General features: G+C 38.6%; 1 protein-coding gene across 2 annotated transcripts; it reads right to left on the reverse strand.

The window, feature by feature from the left end:
- Nucleotides 1-7,847: 7,847 nt before the first annotated feature.
- On the reverse strand, nucleotides 7,848-21,560 carry LOC124877979 (selenocysteine insertion sequence-binding protein 2-like). 2 transcript variants are annotated; one of them, XM_047381672.1, is made up of 18 exons: nucleotides 21,374-21,560; nucleotides 20,859-21,010; nucleotides 20,648-20,765; nucleotides 20,463-20,532; nucleotides 19,578-19,786; nucleotides 19,383-19,449; nucleotides 19,177-19,271; nucleotides 16,836-16,979; nucleotides 16,677-16,763; nucleotides 16,504-16,605; nucleotides 16,252-16,384; nucleotides 16,002-16,168; nucleotides 14,749-14,875; nucleotides 14,492-14,669; nucleotides 14,178-14,398; nucleotides 12,448-12,602; nucleotides 12,148-12,340; nucleotides 7,848-11,179 (listed from the first exon to the last, which is right to left on the reverse strand). In XM_047381672.1, exons 1-18 carry the CDS (start codon nucleotides 21,380-21,382, stop codon nucleotides 11,067-11,069), a joined length of 2,340 nt encoding a protein of 779 aa, XP_047237628.1. In that variant the 5' UTR covers nucleotides 21,383-21,560; the 3' UTR covers nucleotides 7,848-11,066. The 2 variants fall into 2 exon arrangements, with proteins under 2 accessions (XP_047237628.1, XP_047237627.1); XM_047381671.1 differs by having other exon boundaries at nucleotides 19,578-19,801.
- Nucleotides 21,561-21,757: the final 197 nt, after the last annotated feature.

Genomic DNA, 21,757 nt, shown 5'->3' on the forward strand with positions numbered 1-21,757 from the left:
TCCTGATCATGGACCAGTGGTCAGGGACTTCACTAAGTGGTGTTAGGCCACATTTTTAAAACTACATGTTTTCAAGACAAAGGAAATGATTTTAAGAAAACCTGCCCGTGGGCATCTCCGGTGAGAATGTTGAACCAGCATAAATACCTGGGAACTGTTCTGGATGAAATTTGAAGCCCATGTGGACTCACTTTGTATTAAGGTGAGCGAATGAATTTTTATTGGAAGCTTCATGGGTTTTAATGTGAATTCTACTTTTATGCCAATTTTTATTCTTGTTTTATAAAGTCTCTATTAATATTCATTTTTATCTGTTGGTTTCGTCTTTTGTCTTGCAAAAACAAGAACAAACTGTTGGGAAAGGTCAGGTTGTCCAGCAGAATTACTGGTGAACTCACTGACTTGTACAAGAAGAGGTCAGTAAAAAAGGCCAAACTGACCCTGGCAGATCCAGCCCTGCCACTGCATGATTAATTTAGGCTGCTTCCATGCAGATGCCCCTACGGAATAACTAAGATGCTTGAACTTAAGGAATTGGTATAATTGAGTCCATTTTGTGGGCTGCCTTGAGTCAAAGATCAGTACTTTATGATGTCCACTACAAAATATTGACTTTGCAGTCCTAAAGCCACTTTGTAAAAGATTTGGCAGTATGCTTAGGGTCATTTTCTGTTTTAAAAAGCCATTTTTGCAGAGCTTTAACATCCTGGCTGATGTTTTGAGATGTTGTTGCTGCAATATTTCCTTATAATATTGTATCCTCGTGATCACATCTATTTTGGAAAATGCACTGTCTCTCATGCTGCAAACCAGCCATACAGTGTGATGCTGGCACCTCTGTACATCACAGTTAGGGTGGCCTTCAAATACATGAAAGCTTCACCACTTTTCCTCCAAATGTAATGCTCACCAAACATTTTAATTTTAGTTTCATCAGACCACAGCATGTTTCAAAAAACTTAGGGCTTTGTCCCTGAATGCATCGCATATGTTAATGCTTTTTTTGGTTCTTTTGGAGTAATGCTTCTTCATGTCTGAGAGCTCTTACAGGGCATGTTGGTATAGGACTCGTTTCACTGTGGATAATATCAGTTCAGCCAGGATCTTGCGAAGGTCTTTTGCTTTCTTCTGGGGTTGATGCACACATTTTGCACCAATACACGTTCTTGTCTAGGACACCAAACCGTACTTCAGTTTGATGGCTGGACATGCCTTTGGGGTCTATACTTGTGTATAATTGTTTTAACATATAAACGTGGCACCTTCAGACACCTGAAGGGTACAATTGTAAAATTGTAGCCAAGGATGAACCAGACTTGAGGAGGTCCACAGATAGATTTCTGATTTCCTTTGAGTGGCCTTGATGTCACACGAGGAAGCAGTGTGTTTGAATGTGTGTTTGAGGCTTGAAAATACATCTACAGATGTGCATCAAATTAGCCTATCAGAAGCTTACAAAGCCATCATCTCATCGTCATTTTGGCATTTCCAAAATATAGCAATCTTAGTTTATGTAAACCTCTGACTTTAAAGAAGGTTAAAAAATCTTAAGGGTATAATCTTAAAAAGGTTCCCTCTAGCATTTAGCAAATGGAAAGTGTTTTGGTAATCTTTCCTGACCTAAAACATAAAAAATTTAGTTTTATTTAATTTCAGACAGTAAGAAAAAAAGAATCCGTGTACTTTTATACAATGAATGTAAAAATATGTTGTTGTCCCTCCTGCAAGTTCAGGGTCTCCTCCTCGTGGTATGTCCCTGGGAAATCCTTCAAAGGGAAGCATCTGCTACATCTGCAAGAGGGTCCTAAGTTGCCTTAACTGTCTACTTTCAATACGGAGGAGCAGCGGTTATACTTCGAGCTGCCCCTGATCCTCACCCTGTCTCTAAGGCTAAAGCTGGCTACCCTACAGAGGAAGCTTATTTAAGTTGCTGTTATCTGGGATCTCATCCTGTCAGTCAAGAACCACACTTAATAACTGTAGTTGAGGGTTGGAATGTAGACTGACCAGTAAAATAAGAGTTTTTCTTCTTGGCTTAATTCTTGCTTCAGCCTGACAGACTAGGTTTGCACTCGCATTACTGCAGATGAAGCCCCAAATTTATCTCTATCTCACGCTCCATCCCACCATCACAGACACTTAGATACTTAAGCTCTTCCATTTCAGGCAGACATTAACCCCCCCTTTAGAGGGAGAAATTGCCCTTTTCTGTTTGAGAACCATAGCCTCAGAGGAGCTGACCAAGAGGAGCTGACTCTCGTCGTGGTTGCTTTACATTTGGCTGTAAACTGGCATTGTACACTGTCATAAGCCTTCTTCAGACCCACAAGACACATGTGGACTTAAGGACAAAACTCCAAGCACTCCCACAGTTACTCCATTAGGGTAAAGGTCTCACTCATTTGTAGCTGCCTCTGCAACCTTTGGTGAGCTGGGTGGAATACTCGTCCTTAGACTCTGTCTCCTTTTCTGAGGACAAGGTGGTGGCGGATGGGCACTGAATATCAAAGAGTCTCACTCCTGGACTGTGGGTCAGTACAACCCCATTACAAAGAAAAACAACAAAACTTGTTTCAGTTCATGCATTTAGGCGTCACTATGGAGGATCTGCTTCAATTTCACTTTTAGCATCCTCTTCTTTCACAGCAACCTTCTGTATGTTGAGGTAAACCCTCAGTGGTCTTTATCTTCTCCTTCCTGGCAGATCCATTATCCGTATCCTTCCTCTGAACACCTCCAAAACATCTCAGCCCTGCCTTTCTAGCTTTTTTTGTATAACTGCTCAACCTAAGCTGTTCCTCTGATTTACTCATTTGTGAATGTGCCCATCTTTCCCTCCCAATGTAAATCCAAACATCTTCAGCTCTAACACCTCCTGTCTTTTTGCTGCCGGCCCCATCTAGAAACAATAACCTTGCAGATCTCACTGCCATCTTGACTCTATCAGCTATCCTTCTGTCAAGTGCATAAACTCATTCACCTTCAGCAGTTCTTTTTTTTCCCCACCTATTTCCCTTACAATTAAACTAAAATAGCATAAAAATAAAAGCATTTAGCCTCCTGAGTTGTTTCCATTTACAATGGGCACATTTTCAATCTGCTGGAAACCAAACTGTGCGGCAAATGTCAAAATTTTGTGAAATGCAAAAAAAGCTTTGTGTTGAAACATTTCACAACTCTTTACATGACCAGTTGCACAGCAGAAAAAGGAAGCAGTTGTAAAGATAGGAAAAGAGTGTGTCACTTTGTGAGATATAGCATGGGCAAAAAAATGATTTAATCAATGGGAAATGTTTGGTGCAATTTCATAGAGCCATTATCAGCAATACATGAGAGCCACAACTAATACACACGACCTAAACAGCATTTTGTCTAAAGTGCAGATAGCAACACCTATTAAAAACGAAATCAGCATCGGGAACACTAGGATTGTGAAGGACTAATAGGTGAAAAAAGGAAAACATTTTGTTGTCAAACAGGTCTTTTCAGCATCCTGATGCTCGCAATGTAATTAAAAAAACGTGATGCAACAAAGTGAAAAATATGCATTTTGCAGCTTGTTTTGAAACTTTTTGCTGGCAACAAAAAAACTTTATTGTTTTATATATTTTAATTAGAATGAGATTCTAAATTATTTTGAAGTCACTGTTGTTTTCACATTTAAATTACACAGAGTTTGAAGTCTAGATATAGTTTCCATTATGCTTTCGCATGCAGCCGAGATCATTTCAGATGAGACATAAAGATTTGATGAAGTTTCTTCCTGTTTGTGCATTTTTATCTTGTTTTGATAGCTTCTGGTTAAGGACATCACCAGAAGATCAACAAAACTCTTGGAAGCTATGTTAGATTTTGCATGTTCCAACACAATTTTTCAGATTTCCTAAGTGCTCAGGCCTCTTAACCCGTTTTTAATGTATGCATATACAAGTGTGTTCAAAATAGTAACAGTCCAACATCCCTGACCAGATCAATCTCATACTTCGAAATAACAAATACTTTAGTAGAAGGTGTAGTAGAATACAAGAAAATCAATCGATCCTACAGTCATGACATCTACACTACTGTGTAACTGTATCATTAATTTAGAAGGTGTGCTCAAAATTTGATCAGTTTGGAGTTTAATCAGCAAGGTCACTTATTATTTAAAAAAAACGGTGTCAAACAGTTGGCCCTTATTTAGGGATAATGACGACAAATATTGCATAGTGCATGCGGGTTTCAGTGCATCCCTCTCAGAACATGAGAGTGAAATAGGCTGTTCCAGGAACTATTCAGAAGAACGGCGTACAAGTGAAATGGAGAGGAGAAAAAATAAATTGCAGAAAATGGAAAACAAAACCTAAAAGATGTGGGGAAGAAAACAGAAAACATTTATTGGAACGGATTCAATCCAGGATCAAAGTATGCAGGCCACATAAATGTTATTGTAACCTGTGTTTGTCTGGCCTTCAACCATTTTGAGTAATCAAGTGTTGTTGCGTAGGTGTGTGGCTGTGGGAGCATATGTGTAGAAATAGGTGTGTTTGTGTTGAGTGGGTGTGTGTGAGTTTCCCATCTGGAAGTGTACATTCGTACAGTACCTTGTGAAAGTACTCGGCGCCCTTGAACTGGTCAACCTCTTGCCACATTTCAGGCTTCAAACATAAAGATATAAAATTATAAATATTTGTGAAGAGTCAACAACAAGTGGGACACAATCATGAAGTGGAATGAAATTTATTGGATGTGTCAAACTTGTTTAACAAATAAAAAACTGAAAAGTGGGGCGTGTAATATTATTCAGCCTCTTTACTTTCAGTGCAGCAAACTCACTCCAGAAGTTCAGTGAGGATCTCTGAATGATCCAATGTTGTCCCAAATGACTGATGATGATAAATAGAATCCACCTGTGTGTAATCAAGTCTTCATATAAATGCACCTGCTCTGTGATAGTCTCAGGGTTCTGTTCAAAGCGCAGAGAGCATCATGAAGACCAAGGAACACACCAGGCAGGTCCGAGATACTGTTGTGGAGAAGTTTAAAGCCGGATTTGGATACAAAAAGATTTCCCAAGCTTTAAACATCCCAAGGAGCACTGTGCAAGCAATCATATTGAAATGGAAGGAGTATCAGACCACTGCAAATCTACCAAGACCTGGCTGTCCCTCTAAACTCTCATCTCGAACAAGGAGAAGACTGATCAGAGATGCAGCCAAGAGGTCCATGATCACTCTGGATGAACTGCAGAGATCTACAGCTGAGGTGGGAGAGTCTGTCCATAGGACAACAATCAGTCGTACACTGCACAAATCTGGCCTTTATGGGAGAGAGGCAAGAAGAAAGCCATTTCTCAAAGATATCCATAAAAAGTCTCGTTTAAGGAAGATGGTCAAAATTGATGGGAAGATGGATGGGGCCAAATACAGGACCATTCTGGAAGAAAACCTGTTGGAGTCTTCAAGAGACCTGAGACTGGGATGGAGATTTATCTTCCAACAAGACAATGATCCAAAACATAAAGCCAAATCTACAATGGAATGGTTCACAAATAATCGTATCCAGGTGTTGGAATGGCCAAGTCAAAGTCCAGACCTGAATCCAATCGAGAATCTGTGGAAAGAGCTGAAGACTACTGTTCACGAACGCTCTCCATCCAACCTCACTGAGCTCCAGCTGTTTTGCAAGGAAGAATGAGCAAGAATTTCAGTCTCTCGATGTGCAAAACTGATAGAGACAAACCCCAAGAGACTTGCAGCTGTAATTGCAGCAAAGGATGTCGCTACAAAGTATTAACGCAAGGGGGCCGAATAATATTGCACGCCCCACTTTTCAGTTTTTTATTTGTTAAAAAAGTTTGACACATACAATAAATTTCATTCCACTTCACGATTGTGTCCAACTTGTTGATTCTTCACAAATAAATTGAATTTTATATCTTTATGTTTGAAGCCTGAAATGTGGTAAGTAATGGAGCAGCCAGCCCCATCCCTAGACCTTAATCCAATGGAAAACGTATGGGGGGACATCAACCATGCAGTTTCTGAGACAAAAACAAAAAAATGTAGAGCAACAGAAAAAAGTAGACCAATCATCTGGGGCTGGCTTATGTTTTACAGGTGCTAGAAGTTGGTTGACTCCATGCAACAGATATAAATCAGTGCTTACAAACACGTTACAAAACAGTAAGTTCAGAAATCTTCAAGCATTTTTATACAGTAAATATGCGAGCTAAATAACTGCACTTCTATTTTCTGAACAGCCCAATATTGTTTTTTGATTTACTTTTTGTAGAGCCAGAACAAATCTGATACATTTTTCTTTCATTTGGAAAAGAATGTGAGATGTTCCCAAATTCATTTGCATGTACAGAAAGAAAAGCTATAAATTATTAATTTAAGCTTGACTTGCTTTTAAAGAAAACTATTGTTTTGAACACTCCTGCACATTAATTTCTGTGATACATGTCAAGTGTTTATTTCCTTTTTGTCCCCTATTGATCTGCTCAGTGATATGCAGGGCCCTTCCAATGTTTTCCTGAGTCTACTTTTAATGAATCCAGTTTGGTGCTCATTTGTGGAGAAAGACGTTACAGGATGCATGCTTTGGGTCAACGTTGAAGCATATAATCTGTATTTAGAACACTAATGGACCCAATTATTATTATCCTTAGAAATAACTGATATAAAAGCCTTTGTCCATAACGGTGGGATAAATCCTTTTTAGACTTTAGGTTACAGATGGCTTCATTAATTTCCTCCTTTGTCCTTTTTATTGCAGATTTTCTTGTTTGACTCAACAGGTGCATCTTTATAAATTAGTATTTTATCTAAAAGTTAAGGTATTTCAGAAGAAAGCTCATATAAAGACTCATCATTCAGAGGTATATGTTTAAAGTGTGTTTTTCTGTTTATTGTTACTATTAAGAGTAACGGCTAATAAAAAACCAAAATTCAGTTTAGCTGAAAAATAAGCATTTTTAATACAGAATTAAGGTATGGTCATGTTATGTCCTACTTAACACAGGGAAAAATACTGACGTGACCACTGTCCTACAGACACACTCTGGCACTCTTCATAAGGTGAGTAAGCCTCAAAGGTTTATTGCTAAAGAAGTTGTCTGTTAATGAAATGTTAAGTGGAAGGAAAAAGTGTGGTAGAAGAGGAATAAGAGGACTATGTATCAAATCTCATTTAAGAGTTAGGGGGAAGATGCACAAGGACTACAGCTTCAGTCAGTGCTTGACTTTATTTTCGTTTCACTTGGTTTAATCACCATATTTTGCGTTTCATTGGCCAGTAAACTGAGGGCTGCCATGAAAGCATACTCGGCTTCACCTCAGCAGAGACAGAGTTCGATTGCCGCCACATCATGCTGCATTGATGCAGTAATTCATGCAAATGGAGCCCAGATCAGGTATTAAGTGCAGATAGTGCTGTCCCTTTTTTCTTTTACATTGGTCTTACTGTATGGAATATTCAAAGTTTCTGAAAAATTTGGGGTTTTAAATAATCAAAATAAACAGAAATAAACCGTTGAAATATATCCCTTTTTGTGGGATGACTCTACATGACCTTTACTTTTTAAAACGTGACTAAAATTAAATTTATTTCATAATATTCCAATATTTTGAGATGCCTCTGTACATACGAACACAATACAAAAGGTCTGTATGAATTTATGAAAGATGTTTCTACACAAGTCAAAGTTATTGTAAAAACTGCAAAAACTAGCGACCGATAATGGCAACTTTTAAGACAATAGGATCAGGAATAATGTCTGGAAATCCATCTCCATGTTCTATTTTCTGTTTCCACACTGGAAGATCATTTATTTCTTCAGAAAAAAAAACAACAAGAATATCAAATAGTTTTATGCACATTCTTTATTCAGGACAAAATGTAGCCATATCATTTGAATCACTAAAAATAAATATATATATCAGTGGAATCTAAGGTGTCTGCAACTAATTACAGAACCTTTAAATTAAATATATATGTTCATTGAAGAAAACTTAATCTTCTGATTTTAGCTTCAAACTCATATGATGAAAATCATGAGACTGTCATATTTCTTGGGAATCTTGCATTCAAATGATATCTGAGTAGCACGAACCATATAAACTCGCCCGGGTGTAAAAACATTAAGTACGTTTTCTTTATTCAGCTCCTGTAGAGAGGCTAGACAAGGTGCTCTTCCCTGAAAAACACACCATTCACTGTGAGGGGGAAGTATCATCGGAAGAAATGACTAAACAAAACAAAACAAAAATCATATATAACACACTATCTTATACCTGAAGAACATTTAAACATATGATTAAAGAAAAACACACAAAAAAATAATAATGGTGGAACTTTAGGCAAAACTCAAATTAAAATCAGATTTCTGCTACAGATTGGCCAAAGATTCCTACATGTCAGTTCAAGCTCAGATGATGGAACCTTATTTTTATCTCTATGTCCTTGAACGCACCATCAATACCAGCCTCCTAAAATTATTTCAATAAATATTCTCCATGTAAACAAGTTTAACATCTATGGCTCTTCTGGGAATCCCTCGGTTTGATCTGCATTTTAAGTGAGTGTTACTTTACCTTTCCTCCAGTCTGATGGTTTACCAACCTGCCCCAGTTTTAGCAGCTGAAGAAATCAAACAAAATAAAAAAAAAAAAAGACAAGATCGCTACAAACCATCTTTTATCAACTTTCACATGTGAGGAATATTAGTACTTTCGTGTCAAACGACCAACGAAGCCGTCTTCTCTCTTAAGGGCATCATTATTGCTTCTTTTAACATGATTGTCAACTTGCACTCCAGGTCACAGTAATTTGTTCTGTTTTATTATAATCTTGATAATTATTATCATAATATTATTTCACACCGTCTTCTATGTGCAGCAATAGAAGACAATCAGCTGGCAATGTTATTTACACTGTGTTTTTAAGTCTTTTAGCTTAAAAAAGGAACAGAAAATGAATGAATGTAGTTGGTACATCATCCTTGGTATATCTTAAAATAGATTTGTGAACAAATAAAGAAAGATTTAACATTTTGGTGAAATAAATTAATGCGATCATATTTGTTCTGAAACTATAAAACATCCTCATTACTTATTGGCACCCCTAAAAAAAACATGTAAATAAATATATCTTCAGTTTTAGTAGTACAATCTTACACTGAAAAAAAGTGTGAGAAATCCAACTTTTGGGTTTTGAATGCATTAATTTATTGGGGAAAATAAATCCCACAAAAAGAAAATGTTGTTTCTAACTAAATCACCAACGCCATAATTCGTGCCACCCCTAAAAAATCCTGATGCATTTTTTAATTTACAGTTTAAATTTTTAAGTTGATTTGACCGTCTTGTGACCTTTCATTAGTAATCCATGACTGACTGCTTACCTGACGTCTACATCATGCAGAAGCAGATATCTCATCTCAAGTTGTCAAAATGGGAAACATAAGAGAACATGAAATCTTATTAAATTAGGGAACATCTACAAAAATGTGCTGTCCACATACACCAGCTACTCGCTTGTCAGAGCAATAACGAAAAGTTTAAAACAACAACTGGAACTGTGATGGACAAGGCCGGACAAGAACCCATTATTTATCTTGCTATCACAAAGAGTGAGGAGGATGGTAACACTGGTAAGAGCTGGACAAATGAAAGGTATCTTTATGCCAAGCAATTGCTTTGATGACAGACCAGGAAAATGCCTTTTCTGACCCACAACCACAAATATAAACATGGAGTTTGCTGAATGCAACTAAGACTAAAGGTGGAATTGTGCTCTTTGGTCAAGTGAGACTACGATTCTCTAGCTGGGTCTGGTGTAAAACAAATGTCATGCTCATTGTTGAGTACAGCAGAGGATCGGTGATGCTGAGGGCCTGTTTGTTTTCCAAATGCCCTGGCAACTTTTGAAACAACTCTTAGACATTCGGTGGCCTTAAACAGGAGAAGATAATAAAATAAAGAACTGAAAAACAAAGAAATGATTGTGCTACTGCAACAACAGATGAATATGCAGTATTGAGGTTTTTTACAATCTTCCTGTCTACAAGTATGTATGAATTTGTTGCTGGCTATTTCTAGGTGCTGACTTGAATGTACTGTGTGACAACATGTGCTTATGTTACGGAGCAGTTGTAAGAAATGTGTAGCTCACACAGTCTCCAACTGTGACAAATCAGAGCGCAGAAACTAATCTGTATGATGTGAACATACAAATCTCAACACAACAGAATCAGTATCTTCTTTCCCTGTCTGAAGTCTTTCTGAATTTAAATTTCATTTAGAATAACAGCGACAAGGATAATATCATATCATAAAATGATCAATTTAAGGCACAATAACGTCTTCTATAAACACTACTGGCCTTATATTTTTCCTATGTAGACTTTTCCACATGTTTCCAAAGGACAATTACTTCTGCTGGTGTTTCTCATCTTGTTTCATCCCATGTCTTTCCTTGACACGTGAGAATAACACCTTCCAAGAAGACTAACCTTATTAATGACTTAAAAATAATTAACAAACCTGTTATTAATTAAAATGTTAACACTTTACCAACCTCTAATTGGCAGTTCTGAAAGACCTTTCATACACTGATGCAAAATCACTGTTTGTCAAGGCACTGGTCACGTTTAACACCTCCCTCACCCTTTAAGCAATGCCCTCCGACTGCCTGTTAATGGTTTATGAAGTGTTTACAGCTTAAATAATAACTAGATTAACAGTTTTATTTCTAATTCAAGTGGCATCCACTTCAGTTCCTATCATCCCTCCAAAGATCAAATATAGCTACTATTAAGTCAACATGATGATCAAATATAGTGTTATTTTATCAATTCTAGTAATACAAGCAAAAAAAACACATCCTGCAGGAAGGGTCAGAGTCAACATGGTTTACATCGTGAGGCTTGGTAAGTGGTTCCTTTCCTGAAAGAATTCAAGGGATTCATAATTCACAGGAAATGTAATCAAAATGAAAAAAAACAAACTAACCAAAGACTTGTGTGGGTTTGGTCCCCAAATTAATTTTTTCTTCCTTTTTATTCACAAAACGATTTGCTGCGATCAACTGCTCTCCTCTTCAGCGTTTTCTGTACATTTACTGTCCAAGAGCTGCTCCGCATGGCTCAGAAAAGCGTGGTTGTTTTCATCCCCCAGAATCTCTTCCCAGAATTGAACTGAGAAGCACATGGAGACAACGTGTGATTATCTGAGGAGAGTTTCTTTGCTGGTCTACATCGGTCTATATCTACAACATTTTTTGAGATGCATCTAATGATTGGCTCGTTAAAGGAATCAACCCATTTTCAGCTTAATCGTTCAGTTGAAGTCTGAAAAAGTCCGACAGTTTTCGGGTGAAAACACCATATCTAAGCGCAACTAGGTCACTATTGGCAACACTCTTTGGTGTGAAAGTTGTTACAGAGTTAAGAAAACTCAAAGTTAGCCAATTTCAATATTTTTAAAACTGTTTAAAATGAAATCAGAGGGAGCACTGAAATGTAAGTAATATAAAGGAATATTTTCTACATGTCAGTTGAATGAGAGCGAGAGAGACCGCGGGCCTTTTAACAGATAATAAGAAGGTTTCACAGAGTAAAGCAAAGTTGCTCCTTTTTATCTTTAATCTTTAAGCATTTCGGAAATCTTAGAGTTAAGTGTTTTCACTTTCTATGAAATTCACATTGAAATTGCAGTTCCGGTAATGATAGCAGTGCTAACTGAACCAATTACTCATATTAGATGCTAAAGACAGTTTAAATTGCCTTTAAGCCTCTTTAATTAATGACCTTTGACTTAAAAGAGTAAAATCCTGTTTGAAAGGAATTGTTCCCTCAGTCACACCATGTGCCGTCACCTTTGCTCCTACTATAAGTAATTAATGATAGCTCGTGACCAGAAGGCCAGACTAAACCATTTGGAAGGTGTCCTTATATCTTCCTATAGTATAATCCTTAAAGAGAAATCAGTATCGGTCCAAACCATTCTTGGCAGGTCATAATTTTTTACAAAAACTGGAGACCGGATTTCGGCCACAGACTTCTGGTTGGTTGATCTCTAATGCTTAAATCTCATATCGATTAGTTAAATGAAAAAACTGGCATCCCTATCAATGTTATGCTTTAAATAAAAGGCTTTAACTTACAGTACTGTGGTTTCTCAGACCATTTACGGTCAGGTCCTGGCTTACATTCACAAGCCAGGCTGTTTATCTGCAGCTCTCTTGCGTTTGAATCTTGCTCTGAATCAACCTGGTCACTCTGTTCCGGGCTGGACAGCATCACCTCGTAGGCTCTCCTTGCCTCAGATGACAACTCAATCATCTGGTGATAGAAGTCCTGTAGGCATCAAAGTGACTCATCACTTTTTAAAACACTGTAATTATCCGTTACAACTATTCACTGTTTAGGATTTAGCACACATATCTACAAATGATAACCCTGACCTGTGCACCGTCATAGTTGAAGATGCCCACCAGGCTGACGGGCACTGCCTTGTTGACACACCGGCCCAAAGTTTTCCTGGAAAGTGCAAATACGAACGGTACGCCCTGTTCACGACACATGTTGATGATCGTGTGCAGAACCTCATCCAGGCCACCTGTGGACAAAATGTTTTTTCTATCAACATGTTCCAGCTTCAGCAAAAGAGTGTCTGTCTGAACCTCTCTGCTACCCATGTTGCATTTGTAAACATTTATGATGCAGTCTTTTATTTCCATCTAAAACTAAACCGAAAACAAAGTTTCTGTTGATTTTGTTTCAGCCTTAAAATGTGGTTCCCCATCAAAATAAAACGTGCACAAAATACTTTGCAGGTTTTCTTTTATTTTTGTGATATTAAAAAAAGTGGAAAATAGAAATCTGAAAGTGCTTCTATGCAGCTGCCGCCACATTAATTACCAGGTTAATATTCACCGCTAAACAATTTAAAGAAACAGTTTTTAATCGGATTATAATGTCAGGTCAGTTAAACGTCTGGAATACTGATCTGGTTAATAAATGGTAGAGAGGGTTGTTAATCAGTGTCAGTTGTTTTGGCGTTAATGAAATTAACAGGTGCACTAAAGGGGCAACAATGAGATGACCCCAAGTAACAGTAATGGCTTTGCAGGCGGAGGCCACAGAGATTTCTTCTGGTGCAATAGGTTCTGGGTTCCTTTTGGTGCATAATAATGCCTGGCCTCATGTGGCAAGAGTATGCAGGTAGTTCCTGGAGGATGAAAGTGATTGATACCACTGACCGGCCTCCACTCTGCCCTGACCTAAATCCAATAGAACATCTCTGAGACATCATATTTAGGTCCATCAGACACCAACAGGTTGCACCTCAGTCCAGGAGTTCAGAGATGCCCCGGTTGGGGTCTCGGAGAAGGTACCGCAGAACTTCATCTGTCATCTCATAAGGTGTGGCATCCGTTTGTTGCTAACACATTTCCCATTCCATATCAGTATGGATATCCAACATGATTTTTTTTCCAACTGAGACCTGATGTGTTTTCACACATCTTTTCTGCACCCCTACAAATTCCTTAAAAGCAATAAGGTCGGACAGGAACTCATATTTATCTTGCCAGTATGCAAAGGAAGAGATAAAAAATATTCAAAGTTTACTGCAAAACTGCAACGCAGAGTGCTGTCTTTATAACAGCAATTAGATTGCTTGGACACCTTTTTGACAAACACTCCAGGTGGGTTTGGCATAAAACAAAGGAAAAACCTGCCCATTGTATGGTGAAGGATCTGTGATGCTGTGGGCCTATTTCTCTTCCAAAGGCCCTGGGAACTGTGTCACAGTTTATGACATCATGAACTTTTTAAAATACCAGGTCCCATTAAATAAAAAACTGGTTGCCTCTGTTAGAAAACTGAAAATGGGTCGCCAAACGGGTCTTTTTTAAGTTTTTTTTTAGGGTTTTCTTAATTACCTGCTTATATAAAAAATATAGAGATCCACTGTTTTTAATGGAAAATAATCATAATAATTCAAGGACTTTGAGGCTTTTGACAGAAACTAAAAAATAATTGTCTCTACTTTGGCTGGGCTGTCCGCAAACACCCAAAAGTCTTACCGCCTGAGATCAAAGATTCTTATGGGATGAAACAGAATAAAAATATTCCCCATACTTAAGTAATCTACAGCCATAGAATGAAGATTCATAGAGTCCGAAAGTACCTTTAGACTGGCTGCGTTCACAGTTTGGCGAGATGATGACACATTTGACCTTCTTCAGTTTGAGGTGTTTCAGGACCTCTCGAAGGCCCATCACGACCCGCCTCTTCATGCGGGCCTTCATGGGATCCTTCTGGTACAGGCGATCCTGGAAGCGGACCAGCTCCTTCAGCAGTGAAGTGACGCACTCATCCAAGTCTTTCCTCAGCATCTGGCTGCAGTAACTGCAATGTGAACGAGAAGAACTTGTTAGAAGAGCAGTAACTGAAGTCTTTAGAGCTACATATGGCTATGCAGGGAATACATTGCGGCCTTACTCTCTAAACTTCCTGCTGTGAATTTTCGGGACATTGTTCTGTTGGGGTTCAGATGACGTGAATTCTTGCTGTATGCCTCCGTCTTTGTCAGTCTCTTCCTCTGCCTCTTCCATGTAGGAATTCGTACCATTTAAATTCAGCTGTTCGTCAAATCCTTGCGTAAAACTTTGAATCTCCTCTGAAAGACAAAATAAATGAATAGTTACTCAGTAAAGCTGAACTCAGACTCTTCCTGTATTATGTACGTTTGATCCGACCTGTGTCATTCGAGTCGTTCTGGCCTTCTGAAGCATCATTAGCCATTTCTGACTCATTTTCAGGCAGCAGTCCTCTCTCCTCCAGCAGACGTCTTTGTTTTCTCTCTTCCCTTTCTTTTAAAATGACCTGAATATCCAACAGAATAAAGATTTCAGAGCAAATCTCATATTTTAGAACCAGAAATCCTAAAAGTGTTCAAACATATGAAACATAAATAAATCACAAACAGCCTTTCCATGCTCTTCAAAGCTGGTGAGTAATTTTAAAACGTACTTTTCTGAAACAAAAAGAGCCTTTTGAGTCACTACCATATATGGATGATGAGGGAGCGTAGGTAATGGCATTATCTGGAAATCTCTCACATTAATCACAGAACAGATGCATTTCTTGAGAAAATAGGCCTTTTTAATAGAAGCAAGTTAAACGTCTTTTCCAACTTCTACATGTGTAACACTTGCTTGAAGTAACTTCTTAGGGCGAAACAATATGTTGAGAGAAACTAACCACAGACACAATTATAGAGTCTGAATGCTGAGACAGACTAACAGAATAATATTTTGACAGCTACATTAATGTAGCACAGATTTACCTTCTCAACAAGCCTGATTATGTGGAAAAATGTGAGACTTGCACAAACTCTGCATGGATTCTTAATAAAAAGTATAATGGTGACACAGATGTTTGGAGAAATGGGAATGCTGACACTGGTGGGGATCATGGTCAGAACCAGAAACTTCCATCTGAATGCTGCCAGACTTGTAGTGTTTCGAATCACAGTTTCGGTCTCAAACATTCATTCGCCACTGTAGTGAGTTACAGGCAGTCTGGGTTCACCACAGACAGCTTTTAAAAAACTCCATACTGTGCCTGTGTGCAAAGTCTCCAAGTAGATACAACAATTCTTCTGCCTTTCTTCTCCTCACTGGATAAATCTCCAACTAAATCTTCACTTTATGACTCAAACTCCAGCTGTTGACTTTTCTAACAATACTTTGGCCATTGGGTTATGAATTAATGACCGAATTTGGCGTTCCAGATGAAGCATCGTCACTTTCTAATCAACTTTTTTCTGTGCTCTCCTCTGCCTTGCACGTTCTTCAGTTCAGTCATGGAAATTAATATAACTGTCAGGAGCTACAAGCCTAAACAGAATTGAAAAGGAGAAGTTGTAAAAATGATGATATATGTTCTTCAAAGAAAACAATCTAACTACTGTGATGATAAACATAGAGTGTACGACAGCTTGACTCCCCTTCTTTAGAGGCGTGGGCTTCTTGGCTTTAGGCACTTCTCTTTGCTTTCCTTTCTTAACTAAAGGGCTGGTCGAGTCCAACGGATTGTGTGCGATTTTATCCTGCTGCCAGGGCGGCTTCTTCAGAGCCAATGATTGCTTCTGGACTACAGGTAGTCCTCCACCAACTACAATGAAGAAGATATTGCTTAATTATGTTTTGAAACACTGTCTTTTTAAATATTAAATTTCAGGTTAGCCGATAACCAACCAGAAAGAATGACCGGTTTGGTGTCCTGCTTCAATTTTTGTGTTTGTTGCTTCTTTTCCAAAACAGCCAACATGTTTCCGATGTCCAGCTGGACTGGGGCCTTGCTCTTTTTCCCGGGCACTTTGTCTGCTTTCTAAAAATCAAGTGACCAAGATCAGAGCTAGATTATAGAGACAAAACCTACCTGCTCTGAAACTGTGTTTTACAAGCATAAATTCAAAAAGTCAGTTTCAGCAAGTGATAAACACAAACCTGTCCTTTCTTTGCCATTTCAGGTGGTTGAGTTTTTCCTGCTGGTGACTTTTCCTTGTTCATGTCAGTAGACTGATGCCATCCTCCTTCTCTTTGGTTTTCCTTAAATGACATGAGACATAACTGTGACATAACTTCTTTATGTTGATGCATTAAACACTCAAGATATCTACCTCATTGCATAGCTTTGTTTTAATGCTGGTTATTAACTTATCGTTCCTGGTTAAACCCAGTGCCAAGTCAGGGAATTCTTCTTCATCCTAAGAAAAAAATACATTCAGTTACATTTCTTGAACTTTAATCTTTCAGGGCAAGCTCAGAACAAATTTTACCTCAAGTTTTGGTGGCTCGTGATGAATTAGTGGACTCTCTGACTCGGCCTCTGCTTCTTCAGCATTGCTTTTGGATTTCCTTTTCCTCTTTCGCTTTTTCTTGCCTGGGGTTCCCTCTTCTTTTGGGTTAGTGATGCCTTTTGTCTGGTAAGATACACAGAATAGCCCGTAGACAAAAAAACCACAAAGAAAATAAATATGTGTTCCTCGTAAAGGCACGCACAGGTCTTTGAAAAACAAGAAAGAAAATAGGCTAAGTCTTTATAGTTTAGGGAAAGTGCCTAAAATTGACAGCAAGGCCAGAATGTTCACTTCCATAATAATTGCAAACACATGCAAAATATATGGAAACTTCTATTTGCAAGGTACAAGTAATGCTTTTTCAACTAGAAACCCCAGTTTACCTGCCTGGTTATCTTAGCTTGGTTAGCATAATATTTCTGTGACTTTGATTCAAATAAAAAACACAAAAAATGTATCAGGCACTAAAACAAAGCTGTTGAGAAATGAACAAACACATACATACAACCTTAGTGACATTTAATATCAAGAATGGGATGTTCAGATTCCTATTTATTGTGAACAATCTGTAGTCCTTACAGGTTCAAAGATACATACTCACACCACCACTAATATACAGATAAAATCCTTTTAGCAAGTTGCACACATTCAGCGACCATCAACAAGCTTCTGACATGATTTTACCAGGATACTTGTCCTCTCTTCTTAGCAGAATTCATAGAGTCCATTTAAATTAATCAGTTTCCTGGCATGGACTCAGATTTAAACCATAATCCACCAATTTCCAGTAGAGTTGAAATAAAAAAACAAAACAAAAAAACTTAATGAAAACATCAGAGCTAAAACATTTTTTCATGCGCTGTTTGGTACCTGCTGGAAAACCCACATTTGTCAAATTTTCTAGCATCTGACTCACTGTTCCTTGTACGTGAAAGAGAATTGGTTAGGATGCTCAGAAACAACCTAGCACTGTGAACTCAGTGGATGCTGACCAAAAATGAAGCCCTAACAAAAATCAACACATTCAAGTTTGACTTTTACGTTCTATAGACAGACAAGACAAAGATTGAGCTTTCTTTTATTCTGTGGTGACTGGACTTTAGCTGCGTCTCAGAGGCAGGGCATGAAACACTTTTTTGTGTACCTGTACCATCACCATATGTGCCAAGGGTAGGAGAGTTATCCCTGCTGCTACTCGCAGGAGAGGAAGTGGTGCCATCAAACCGAAATTCGGCGCTTTTAAAAACCGCAGATATCCTTAGCTTTTTTCCAGGTTTTAGCAGCATGTTTTTCTGTGCGCTCCGTGGCCGCTGTTTGGAGCGTGTGTTCATCTGCGTGCGAGCGCATGTAACTCAGCGTGTCAGCGTTGGTGACAAAGACTATGCCTAAAAAGTGGGGTCTATGCCAGGAGGATCAGCAGTTTAAATTAATCGGGGATGTATGTACATATTTGAACCCTTTATGTGCATTTCTTTTCCCTTTTTGTTTTTTACTGAAAAATCCCAAAGTCACACTTGTACACCTCGTACTCGTCGTCTTCCGCTTTATCCGGGACCGGGTCGCGGGGGCAGCAGACTCAGCAGAGACGCCCAGACGTCCCTCTCCCCAGACACCTCCTCCAGCTCCTCCAGGGGGAGCCCAAGGCGTTCCCAGGCCAGCCGAGAGACATAGTCCCTCCAGCGTGTCCTGGGCCGTCCCCTGGGCCTACTCCCGGTGGGACGTGCCTGGAACACCTATTGAGGAAGGCGTCCAGGGAGGGACTCGGAGTAGAGCCGCTGCTCCCCCACATCGAGAGGAGCCAGTTGAGGTGGCTCGGGCATCTATACTGGATGCCACTTGTACACCCAATTTGTTAAAATGTGTTGTATATGCAACCTGAAATAGATAAAATGCATTCTTAGAAGCCCCAAATTAATGTGATAGTCATGCCTATGATGAATGGATGTAAACTTCTCACCGGCTCAACATGCATTAAGCTAGCAGCAATCTGTTAGGAGATTACACCACATAGCCATGGCGCTACCACCATGATGGTAGGACCATCTTACAGCCCTGCTTTAAATTCTCAAAAACCAGTTCAAACTGATGAGCTTATGCTTAAAACTGTTGGAGAACTTTCACTCTCCGTCAATCGTACTCGAGATCCTATTGCGTTGCTGAAACACCCCGGAAGACCTTGGTGAGGTTCTGGCTGATTATCTTCCACCACAACCCAACTCTAAGGTCTAAATATCCTACTTACTCCTCATGAGGAAGAGTAAACAATAAGAAGGGAAACCTTTTTGGTAAAGAATCTAACCAGAAAAAAACAAAACCATACCCGTATGTCACTGCGGCGGATTATCTCGTCTGTAACAGCAGGTTTCTTTGGGGGCTGAGAGGCAATATTAGCCCAGGATGTTAATACCGACTGAGCTGTGAAAAAAGAAATTTAAAAAATAGGAAAAATAAGTGACTGACGCATAAAAAAAAAACTGTACTAAAGTTGTTGTTTAAAGACTGATTGCAAGAGCTTTCACCCTATACCTGGTGGGTTAACAGGGGTGATATTTTGCAAGGGGTCAAGTACTGCTGGAGGTCCATTTCTCCCAGCCTAATATGTAACAAAAAAAAAAAAAACTGTTCAGTGTACAGCTAGATCCAAGTCATTAGTTCAGCATGCATGCACAAGCCTAATTTTCACATTATCTCACCTGATTTTAAATAAATACAGAAACTAACCTTCCAGGAAGTTGTCTGAGTTTCTGGGCTTGTACAATGAAGACTAGGACCCCTGAGGTCTTTCTGAGCTTCAGCATGAGCAGCCGTTTTCTGTAAAACGACAGCTAACTCTGGAAAATCAGCCATCTTAACTTCAAACGGGACAAAATCTGCCAGTGCTGGTGTCGATTTCCTTCCAGAGGCCGGGGCAGACCTAACATGTCTAAAGCCTGAAGGTGATACAACTAAATGTCAAAGAAAAGTACACACACAATCAGCGGTCAGAAGTGCCACAACTCACTTAATGCATAAATGGTTAAATAAAGATTTATATAAGTTATAATCAAGAATTGGAAATATATCCATTACCCAAATAATTATATGTATCAATAATATATATGAAATACATGTAAAATAACTGAATGTGCAAATCAATAATTAAAATCTGAATTCATTTTAAATTTCAGACATACATAAATATTTCAGTATTTAAGTGTTTCGTAGACATTTGTTGCACCAGATGGTGAACTTTATTTTATCTGTCAGCCTTATAGATCAAAGGCAGTGGGCGGGGCTAACACTGCTGTACATGTTAACCAATCAGCAGGGTCTTTTTCATTAATTATACTGAAAGCATGAATTATTCCATGGTAGACTGTCGCAAAGGAAATAGTTTTATACGATTTTGAACATATTATGAATTGAAGTTCTAAGTATCTATTTATTGATATGTGTATATAATTTATTACTGACAGATTTAAACATATTGATGCATGTTTGAATACATAATGTGGGTATCACAGTTTTATTTAAGCTATCACATAAAGAAGTGTTTTTGGAAAGAATAACCCAGTTATTTGTAAAATCTACTAACAAACCAACCGTGATCTGATGTGTGAAAGCTACCTTTTTTCTGTTCATCCGCTGAGTTTTTGCTCACATTTCGGCCCTGAAAGTCACTGCTGCTTTTTGATGTCTGCAAAGACACCAACAAAATGATTGAAATCTACTACATGAACTAAGGCCATCTAAATCACTGTGACTTTAATCAGAGTAAAATAAAAATTTTATAAAAATAAAAAAAACTTTACTTGTGGATCCCAAAGGGACTTGTCTTTGTCACTGGTTTCTTTCACAGGACGTCGGCTGCGGTGGCCATGGCTCCTTGAAACATCTCCTCCTTGTTTTTGGCTCAAATCTGTCCACTTACTTTAAAAAAAAAAAAAAAAAACACACACACAAACGCTGAGGAAAGGTGAGGAGTCGAGTTACTGATCACATGGGCCACAGTAAGAATCATACCTTGTAGAGGTTTGGTTGAACACGTAAGGATTTGGTAAGACTAGAGGAGGAGCTGGAGCTGTGAGAGGATCAGGAGTCTCTCTGCTTCGTTGCTTCTGCTGCTTTTGATCCAAACCCCGAGGAGCCGCAGCAGCAGATGACAGTTTGCTCTCCTGGAAAAAGTCAAGAGTGATGTCAACAATAAGCTTTAAAAAAAAAAAAAAACACACATTTGGCAATCGTGTACCAGAATTATTCAAATAAACATGCGGAGAACCGCGTCCTATTGGACACTTCAACCTCCTACCATCTCAAAGCTTTTAATGGCAGAAATACATTTGTATTGTCAGACGAAATGACGTCCTCGGAACTAAAATATTTGTCTGACATTATATCAGTTGCCTTTCTCATTACACTTATTATAAACAATTGTATCTGTTCAACTTAAGGCTTAAAAGCTTTCCTGCAAACATTAGCATGAGTTAGCTTCACGGCTAGCTAAAGAGGCTGTCATAATCCAACTTGGTGTCCATTACCTTCTCCATCTTCAGGCTTTTTTTTTTTTTACATGTAGTCACATATTCGTGTTTTCACATAAGGTTCCACGTGTTGTCAAAGTCCACTCCACGTTTGTTAATCATGAACAACCTGTTTGATAGCTTAGCATGAGAAGCAGCAGCTAGCTGAGTGAAGTGTGTCTGTCGCGGCCGAGCCGACGAAATCTGCTGACTCTTTTACATGAACGATGTGAACTAACGATGGGACTTTTGGTTCTCTAAAGGGATCCGAATCTTCAGGATCCGTCCACTTCAAAGAGCCGCTGAAATGATCCGTTTTCGAAAATGTGCATATTTCGAAGAACAAGCCATTTTACCCTTACAAATCTATACAATTATAGCTAAACTATCTGTATTAAGTAC

Source organism: Girardinichthys multiradiatus, chromosome 12, assembly GCF_021462225.1.
Source record: "Girardinichthys multiradiatus isolate DD_20200921_A chromosome 12, DD_fGirMul_XY1, whole genome shotgun sequence".
NCBI classification, from domain to species: Eukaryota; Metazoa; Chordata; class Actinopteri; order Cyprinodontiformes; family Goodeidae; genus Girardinichthys; species Girardinichthys multiradiatus.

What these genes read in the sequence shown, in the direction of transcription:
- LOC124877979 (XM_047381671.1), bottom strand. An exon ending in GAACGACTCGAATGACACAG is followed by an intron (nt 14,670 to 14,748) that starts GTCGGATCAAAC and finishes TTTGTCTTTCAG; the next exon opens with AGGAGATTCAAAGTTTTACG. An exon ending in TCAACTATGACGGTGCACAG is followed by an intron (nt 12,341 to 12,447) that starts GTCAGGGTTATC and finishes TGATGCCTACAG; the next exon opens with GACTTCTATCACCAGATGAT.